At 36.1% G+C, this 10,285-nt stretch overlaps 1 protein-coding gene across 3 annotated transcripts in view; it reads left to right on the plus strand.

Moving 5' to 3' along the window:
- Positions 1-10,285, plus strand: part of LOC111441617 (transportin-3) — a 44,911-nt gene that overhangs the window by 5,398 nt on the left and 29,228 nt on the right. For all 3 annotated transcript variants that reach the window (XM_023078669.1, XM_023078668.1, XM_023078670.1), the window contains exons 6-10: positions 214-297; positions 367-426; positions 1,870-1,998; positions 2,522-2,583; positions 9,310-9,366. In XM_023078669.1, coding sequence (XP_022934437.1) covers positions 214-297; positions 367-426; positions 1,870-1,998; positions 2,522-2,583; positions 9,310-9,366 — 392 coding nt within the window. The remainder of the gene's footprint in view (positions 1-213; positions 298-366; positions 427-1,869; positions 1,999-2,521; positions 2,584-9,309; positions 9,367-10,285) is intronic.

The raw sequence follows: 10,285 nt of genomic DNA on the forward strand, positions 1-10,285 counted from the left end.
TTTTTTTTTTTTTTTTTTTTTCCTGTCTGCTTATAAATTTCCAGGTTTAACTATTGACTATTTTCTCTTATAAAGAAAAACAGTGTTTTGCAGTGTTCTTTAGCTTTTTGCATGGAATTTCATTTTTGTTTCGTTATGTGCCTCTTTTCCTTTCGAATGTTATAACTTCCCTATGTTTTCTCTTCTTAAAGGTTAGTTTTCTTTTTTTTCCAGGTACGTGTTGGTTGCTTCTCTGAGATACCTCAGGGTTCATTGCCAACGCATCCCCTTCTTAATTTTGTGCTCAAATCCTTGCAGGTAGTAATTGTAACAAGACTTACGAATTGCAGTCTGCTTGTTTCGCATCTAAAAGTTATTCTTGTATAGGATGCAACTTCCTTTGATTTGGCTATTGAAGTTCTTGTTGAGCTTGTGAGTAGACATGAGGTATGTATCATACCTTACAAGCAGTACGTTATCATTTGAATTAGACACAACTTCTCATTGATATAATGAAAATGAAATGTTCAAGGGATACAAATCCCCAAAGGGAGTGAATACAGAGAAAGAAAAAAAAAATAAAAAAATAAATAAAGAATCTAGAGGCGATTACAATCAAATAGAGTTCAGTGATTAGAATAATAAAACTGTAAATGCTTCAAGCATTATTAAAAGCTTCTCAGCCACTAGCTCATCCAACGAGGCATCTTTTAAAAGCTCTTGATTCATATAACCTGTAATAACTTCCTCGGTAAAAGACCACAAAAATTGGAATTTAACTTCAGTCCCTAACCAACCAAAATATTAAAAACCGGAGTACATAAAGCTCTTTTGCAAAACACCAAAATAAATGCTATATCAACCATCTTTCAGCTTTTCATGCCAATAACTTGCTACAACTTCCTCAAGAAAAGGCCACTTAAAATGAGATTTGACGTCAGTCCTTAACCAACCAAAATATAAAAACCGGAGCATGCAAAGCTCTATTGGAACACACCAAAATAAATGCTATATCAACCATCTTTTTTCCAACCAAAGCATTGTGCACGGGAACATCAATGCTACTTTAGAACTCATGAATTTAACGAGCTTTGAATAAAAAATAACAATAGTTGATTCCTGTAGAAGAACCAAGTCAGGACAACGGTGCTGAAGAAACTTCTTCTAACTGAGTATTTTTGAATAATCCCCCAACCCCCATGTGTTCGAGGATAAATTTTTCATTAAATTACAAAGGATAATTGCTGAAGTCAACTCACAATCTTACATTTACAACCAACTGTTATAAAATGTGAAAGGGGAAGACCCCCAAATTAAACTTCCAGATGAGACTGACCATGCATGCTAAGGTCATTCCCAAAGAAGAGGAAGGGATTCTCCAACTGTTGCAAGACATTCCATTGGAACTTTATAAAAAAAGAACGATTTCACTTTTTTCCTTCATAACTATTAGCAAAACAAAGAAAGAAAGATTTGTTGGCAACACAACAACCACTCTCCATATTAGAACTACTTGACTTGAACTTACCTGAGAAACCTACAAGGAGAGAGGAGAGTTGAGAGGTGAGAGCGTTTTTGGTCTCTATTCTTCTCACAAGCTCTTGTTTCCCTCTTTCTTGTTGATTTTGTCTTAATTCTGAATACAATTTTCCTTTTTTTTTTTTTTAAATTTAAAAAAAAAGCTAAATGTTGGTTAAATTTTTTGCGGAAATAACAGTACTCAACTATTGATGGTTAAAGACCATTGTCTCTTTTCTCTTCTTCGTATCTTGTAATTGCTCTATCTGAATACACGATGAGACGAATTGCTAGATCAATTCTCCTACTAAATCTTTGTCTAGATTCATGTTACTTCTTTTAATTTGCTTTAATGTCTGTGGTTCTCTGCAGGGGTTACCCCAGGTCTTGCTGTGCAGAGTACATTTTCTAAAGGAAATGCTTCTTTTTCCCTCTCTTAGTAGTGGAGATGAGAAAGTAATCAGTGGTCTTGCATGCTTGTTCTCAGAAGTTGGGCAAGCAGTATGTTGACTTGGGTTCTTGTTTAAGTTATTTTTTTCTTGTAACACCTATGAATTAGTTAGCAACCTCAATTCATTGGTTCTTTCCTTCATAGTTTGACTGTTAAAGAAGATGATGTACATACTTACTCAGAATTTCACCCTATCAAATTTCATATGCTTGGATTCACGAGTCAATTGTGTTTTTAAAGTTAGTAATAATGCATAAATGATCTTTGTATTATTTGGGTTGCCTCTGTCCTGTTCTTATAATGTGTTTTCCTCCTTTCCTCTTCATTGGAGTTTATGTCCTTCGAGCCTTTTGTTTCTTTTTCACCCTTCGTTGGAGTTTTTTTTTTCTTTTTTTTTCCTTTTCTTTTCTTTGAACCTTTTTGTTTCTTTACATTGAGATTAAAGGTTGGTATGTTGTTGAAAAAAGGTATCAATGCTTGGAAATGAAAATGAAACACATCTATTTTCATGAATTATTCCTTGTGTACCTGTCCCTTTCTAAGTTATGACTATTATTTTTAAATGTATGTCAGGCACCATCCTTAATTGTCGACGCCAGTGCTGAAGCTCTTGCTCTAGCTGATGCTCTCTTGAGGTGATCATTTGTTGGGTTCTTTGAAAATGGTCATTGGTTTTCCAAATATGTTCGTAAGTGATATAATTTAAATTAAACGGGTTATGGCGACCCATTCTTTGACTAGCCTATTTAGGAGAGACCTATTCTCATCCTATTGAATTACATATGGTGTGTGTGTTTAGGTTAAGAGCTCCATTCTTGAGATTTTCAAGCACGACTTGTGCAATCACCTTTGTTGGGTGGTTTCACGTACAAGGGATTTAAATTAAATAGTCAATATGTTGTGTGATACTTTGACAACGTCAGACGTTAGGGTCTCTCTCCCTGTCTTTCTTTACTCTCAATTTTCTCCCACTTGCTTCATCCTTTCCCTATATCCTGGAACCTTCCTTGCTGACCATGGTGACTTTAAATTATATTCCACCAGCTGGTTCAGACTATTGAAGTTGCTCAACTTGCGTTGGGTTTCCTCTCCAAGTTAGATAATGTTCTTCAGCTTCTCTTGGGTCCCTCTTTGCCTTCGCATTCTCATTTGTTGTGGGCCAATGTGGTGAAAGTTTTACTCAGAATTGTGGATGGAAAGAAATTTCCGGATCTTTTAAGAGAAGCATAGTTCTTGGTTTGCTTGTTTTGAGTCGGCCCATCTTGAAACTTCCTTATGGTGTGTGATATGAACCAAGACATCAATCATATAATAGAAACTTCAAGGAAGATGTAAAACAAATGTAGTTCAAATTATCATAAGATTTTGCAATTTGTGCCACATTAAAGAAAAATCAAGTTTCATTTAATTTTTGATGGTTACAAATTTTATCTCGAGTTATGGTGTTTATTTAATGCATTTTAAGATTTTTATTTAATGCATTTTAAGATTTTTATTTACTTTAAGGCTACACTTACATAGTGATTAATTATGATCATAAACTACGAAGATTACCACTCTTGAAATGCCTCATGGAAGGTCAAGGGTTTCCATTTTGAGATTGTATAGAGTCATGTATGTTATCTTTATAAATGAGACTTGGAAATATAGTAAAAAGAGTATTTGTGCTTTCCTTTATAGTTTCTTTGCAATTCTTTATAGTTTAGATTGCATGTCTAAAGGAAAAGGTAAGAACACTTAACCCTAATGATAAGGAATCACTCCAAGGGAAAGTATATTTTAGATTATATTGTTGATCAAATGTCTCAAGGAAAGAACATTTCTTTGAGATTCGAATCACTCCACAAGCAAGATTGATCATGGTAAGCTTGAATGATTTTAAACATGCAATCTAAACTACATAAAATTGCAAAGAAACTTAGTCATTGGCTAAAAGAAAGCACAAATGCTCAATGAGAACTCTTGACCTTTCATGAGACATTTCAAGGGTTATAATTTCGTACTTTAGGACCAGAATTAGTCACTATGTAAATGTAACCTTAAAGTAAATAAAAATCTTAAAATACATCAAAGAAACACCATATTCTAGATTATCATCTCCCAAAATTTATAACAATCCAAGAATAAATGAAACTTGATTTTCTTTAGTGTGGTATGAATTGCAACATGTGATAATTCGAACAATATTTATTTCACATCTTTCTTGAAGTTTCTATTGTATGATTGACGTCTTGGTTCATATCATTCTCCACTTTCTTCTTCAAGAGGATTCGTCCTCAAATCTATTTGTGAAACTTTGCTGCAAAAATATGTTAAGAAAATACAAAGAACTTCACAATACTCTCTCACATGTATACACTCGAGGAATTTTAGATCATTCTGTTTGCACTCATTTACACAAATGAAGCCCTCATTCATACCTCTCACAATTTTCAGTAGAGCCAAGATTGGTTTTTAAACTCTAGATCGGTTGTAAGCTAAAAAAAAAAATAAATAAATAAAATTGAAAAGTAACACAAAGGAAGCTTATATCTGATCTTGAGCCTAAAGCTTTGATACCAAATGATAAGTAATCAACCCAAGAGAAAACTTTGATACCAAATGATAAGGAATCACTACTAGGGAAGTAAGATTTAGATTAGCTTGTTGATCGAATATCTCAAGGCCAGAACACTTGTTTGAGATTTGAATCAGTCCACAAGCAAGATCGATTATGTCTAACATTTTTCTTTAATGTGGCATGAATAGCAACATCTTGTAATATTTTGAACAACATTTGGTTCATATCTTCCTTGAAGTTTCTATTGTATGATTGATGTCTTGGCTCATTAATTTGTGATAAAAAAGACTAGTGAAAAGTTAGAACCATGGTCTGATGAGAAGCACCTGAACGACCCAATGGTTCCCTCGTATGGAGGGTGGATTAAAATAAAAATTCTCTCTCAATCGTTGGGACATTGAAACTTTGAAACACATATGAGATGCCTGTGGAGGTTTTGTTGAGATTGGTAAAAAAACTTCATCGAGAGAGGACCGGATAGAAGCCACCATTTGTATTGAGAAAAACTCATGGGGTTTCATTCTAGCAGAAATCTCAATACCATCATCTTCCCAGATTCTCCTTATGGGGTCAATATAGACCTTTGCTTCAATAGAGAATTGTTTGTTGATGTTATGACTGGCTACCATGGCACTAAACAAGCACGAATTCTGTACCTCAGAGAATATCGAGTTTATTACAGATATTTCTGACGGCATTCTTGGACCACACTATTGGTCAAACTAATGAGAAACACCCATCTGCCATGGATCGCCCCTTACTCCCCAAGCCAAAGCCAATCCATCAACTAAACCATATTGCCATGCCCCATAAACCCATAGACTCCCCACATAAACCAAAGGCCACCAACCCCTCACCCTACTTTTCACCAATCTCCAAGACCGTATCTACTATACCACTTCTTATCCCCAACCCACAAGTTGTGACAACATTGTGCAAAAAACATGCCATCATAAATAACCAAAAAACCTTCCTTGTCCCTAGAAAAAAATTCTCCACTGTTGGCATTAACCAAGAATCAGACGATGAATATACATTTAGCATCCTACCCCTCTCCATTGCCCCACCATACCCCACCGTAGATAAGGCCAACATCTCTCACCGGTTGCTAGAGATCACCCTTGCGGATATAGAGCTTGACACTATTTTTGAGAAAAAGCAAAATGAAACAGAGGTAGAAGAGGTCACCTCGGTATCAGTGACACTCACATCAACAATGGCCATCCAAATCTTGGAACCATGGCTAAAAGAACATATGTGCATCATGACTATTCCATCGGGAAAAAGAAGCCCACTAGGGCCAAGAAATCGAGTAAACTGACTAGAGAGATTGTTGGCCTCCTTTCAAACATCAATTATGAGAAATTGAGCAAGTCACAATTGGAAGGTCAATACCTCTTATGATTATTATCTCTTGGAATGTTAAGGGCTGGGGAGATTGGCAAAAGAGAGCCCTATCAAGTCTTTCCTCCTCAAATACATCCCATTATGGTTATTCTCAAGAAACAAAATTGAATTATGTTGATTGCTGGATAGTTAACTCCCTTTGGAGTGCCGGACATATTGGTTAGTCAACTTTGGATACTTCAAGTACATTGGAAGGATCTTAATCATGTGGAATGACCCAACTTTGATCATTTTAGAAGTCACCAAAGGCTTTTCCACCTTAACCACACATTACATGGCCGATAATTACTGATTTTGGATTACAGGAATCTATGGCCCTTGTAGATATCAAGAACGACATCTATTTTGGCAGGAATTACAGGACCCATCTTGCATATGTATTGAGAATTAGCTTTTAGCTGGCGACTTCAATATCTCTCGATGGGCACATGAAAATTCTAGTGGAAAAGTCACCTGAGGCATGAGAGAAGTTGAACTCATTAACCTTCTCCTTAGTAATGAACTCTACACATGGTCAAATAATAGATCTTCGCCCACCATGACACTCATTGATAGATTTCTAGCCACATTATCCCATTCTACTTTTCATGGGTTGCTATAAATGGTGTCCCCCGCCCTTCCGATTTGAGAATATGTGGCTGAACCATTCCGAATTCTTGCCAATGGTAGAATACTGGTAGAAGAATACGCCCCTCCATGAATGGTTGGGAACGGTTTCATCAACAAACTTAAAAAATTAAAAGAAGTCTTAAAGAAATGGAACAAGGAGATTTTTTGTTGTATTTCCACAAAAAGAAACCAACTACTAACTGAAATTGCTCTCGTTGATCAAATGGAGGAAACTAACTCCATCACACTAGTTCAACCCACACAGAAAAAGCTCATGAAAGCAGAATTTATTTAGTTGGCAGCGAAGGAAGAGCAATCTTGGAGACAAAAATGTAAAATACGATGGTTAGAGGAGGGTGACATAAACTCCAAAATTTTCCATCATATCATGGCTACAAAAAAAACAAAATAGTACTGTCATGGAAATTCTATCCACACAAGGCAAAAGTTTAGTAAACGAAGAAGAAATTGTCTAAAAATTTGTGTCCTTTTACACAACCTTTATACAAAGGACAATGCCCTTTACGAATTTCCCCATGATCTTGACTGGAGTCTTATTGATCAATAGCAAGCTGTCTCCCTCGAGGTTGTTTTCACCGAAGAAGAGGTAGGGAAGGCGATTCAACATTTGGGCTCTGACAAAACTCCAGGACTGAATGGTTTTACCTTAGAATTTTTTAAAAAAGGCTGGAACTTTATGAGAGCTGATATCATGAGAGTATTCCAAGATTTTTTTCGAATTGGAGTTATCAATGGCAACCTAAACGAAACATACATATGTTTGATTTCAAAAGAACTGGATGCCCACGCTGTTGTAGACTTTCGTCCCATAAGCCTCACGATTGGACTATATAAAATCATAGCAAGGGTATTATCAGAACGTCTTAAAAAGGTTCTTCCCTTCACAATAACTTGGCAACAAAAAACTTTTGTAGAGGGACGACAAATTCTCGATGCATCCCTCATAGCAACAAACCCATAGATGAATGGGAATGAAAGAAACAAAATGGTGTAGCCATCAAACTTGACATGGAAAAGGCCTTCGACAAGATTGATTGGACTTTCCTCAAAAACATTATTGTGGCAAAAGGCTTTGGCTCAAAATGGCGAAGGTGGATAAAAGAATGCATCTCATTTGCAAACTTCTCCATCATCATCAACGGAAGACCGAGAGGGAAGATTTATGCCACACAAGGTCTTTGACAAGGAGATCCACTATCCCCTTTTCTATTCACCGCCTGCTGACAAGAGCAGAATATGAAAGGTAGATAAAAGGTTTTCAAATTGGTAATGAAGGCTTAAGCATCAACCACCTTCAGTTCACAGATGACACACTGACTTGGCAGATGCCTCTTCCATTAAATACATGATTGAGACGGTAAAAGCCTTTGAAGGATTCTCTGGACAAAATATCAATCTCCAAAAAACAGAGACCATGGGCATCAATATTAGCATAGAGATTATTGAAGAATTTGCTAGCATATATGGTTGTAAAAAGGGAGAATTATGACTACCCCTAAAAGGAAACCCCAAACTTTTTTCCTTCGGAAAGATTATTATTGAAAAAATAGAAAGAAGGCTGTCAACATGGTCATCATGTTATACTTCAAAAGGTGGAAGACTCACCCTAATACAAGCCACCTACGCACTTACTACATGTCTCTATTTGAAATGTCACAAAAAGTGGCTGTGGATATTGAAAGATTACTCAGAAACTACTTGTGGAAAGATGGTCACACCTTGTTCGATGAAATATTATAAACCTCCCAACAGTGAGGTGAAATATGGGAGAAAAATGGGTCATAGCCCAGCTTTACACGAAAAAAGCTGTTGGCAAATTGGATTGAGATTTTCTTGACAACATCCTTTTTGCTAAGGGCTTTGGTGAAAGACGGAGGAGGTGGACTTGACCACTAACTTTTCTCAATATTAATGGGAGACCTTGGGGAAAGCATCACACCACTTGGGGGCTAAGGCTAAACCTAGTCTCCCCTTCTCTCTAACTTGGTTTTTGATTATCTTAATAAGCTACTTTCACTAGCGAAAGGCAATTAATTTTATTAAAGACTTTGATGTTGGTTGAGAAGCCATTAGCATTAGCCACCTCCAATTTGCGAGCGACACCTTCTTTTCTCCACGATTGAGAAGGATGTTTGGAAAATCTCTTCAACACAATCTGAATCTATGAAGGAGCTTCAGGCCTCAACATTGCTGAACATGAAAGGGTGGTAGGCTTACTTTGGTTCAAGCAGCTTTAAGCAACTTGCACACCGACTAAGTGTCTCTTTACAGCATGCCTAACAAGATTGCTGAATTTTTGGACGTCTGTATAGAAATTTCGTTGGAAAAGAAGTACGAGAAGTAATGGCTTCCATTTGGTGAGGTGGGAAAAAAATCCACCTTCCATTATCAAAAGGTGGTCTTGACCTGCACAGTATGAAAGAGAGGATTTGAGCCTTGCAAAACTGGCGTAGTGATTCTGTATGGAGGAGTCTTATGTAACTCCTTTTGATAGGGGGTTTTTCCTCCTTTCTTTTGTAGATTTCATAATACATGAATGTAATTGTTTCTTATCAAATATATAAATATAATGTGTGTATATGTGCATGTTGTGTGATTGAGTACAATAGTGAACATGGCTATGGAGGAATATGAACCTCTGGTTTTTGAGGCAGTTACTCAATACTAATTATTAGATCGTACATGCTATAATGACAAGGCCTTGCGTCTTACATTATATCTTTGTTTTACACATTATAGTTGATTTTGTTCTAATTTGATGCAGTTGTGTGGCTTTTCCAAGTGAAGACTGGGAGATTGCTGACTCAACATTGCAATTCTGGTATTTTCATATTCTTGCTAAAATTGTAAGGTGTTATGATTTTTTTGGCACAACATATATTTCTAATATAGCGTGAAATCCAAAACTCTGCCTAGAAAGTGTAGCATTCAATGTAGTGTAGGGAATGTTCTTCTTTTATAAGGTGAAGGAATGTTCTTTGTTTCATCCCAAAATTTGATCAATCTCTATTTTTTGTTCACAATAGAATACTTCACTCTATGTTAGTTACTTTACAACCAATTTTCTTCTTAAGTACAGTGATAATTATGGGCACATTTTTATAACGATCTAGTATGGTTTCATTGGGGAGGTTTTTGGAATATGCACTTTTGAAATCTTTTGAACAGAATCTTTAAAATATTTTGAAATCTCAGAAGTTGAAATTTCAAAACTCCGTTTCCCATTCAAAATCTTCAAGACAGACTCCACAAAACTACAAAAAGAAGATGAATTTTTCTCCCAAGTCATCTCAGTTAAATCCCTTAACGCATGAATGCTATCATCATAATTCTTAAGAAAGTATTTTAGCATTTCTCAGGAAATGGACCAACCTTTTTTCAAGAACCCCCATAAGGACTTCAACCGGCTTTCTTCCTCTAGAAAGTTGCCAAACAATGCAGTTGATGAACCAACCTGTAAAAAAAACCTTTGTTTCAACAGACGAACTGTACTGCTTTCCTTTTGACTTGCTTGAAGACACTGGTAGTAGAACCACATCAACGAGTGGGCCTTCCTACCAATGAAAATGGGTTAAAGATAACAAACAGTGGGCATGAGAGAAAAAGCAGGGAGTTCTCTTTGAAAAGCTTCTTGAGGCTGAACATAATTTGTATAGGAATATTAATTCTCTTTGGATTCGGATTTTCATTAAGCTGAAAATACCTGTTTTTTTTTTTTTTTTTTTTTTTAAGAGAAGAGG

Source organism: Cucurbita moschata, unplaced genomic scaffold, assembly GCF_002738365.1.
Source record: "Cucurbita moschata cultivar Rifu unplaced genomic scaffold, Cmos_1.0 Cmo_Scf00004, whole genome shotgun sequence".
Lineage (NCBI taxonomy): Eukaryota > Viridiplantae > Streptophyta > Magnoliopsida > Cucurbitales > Cucurbitaceae > Cucurbita > Cucurbita moschata.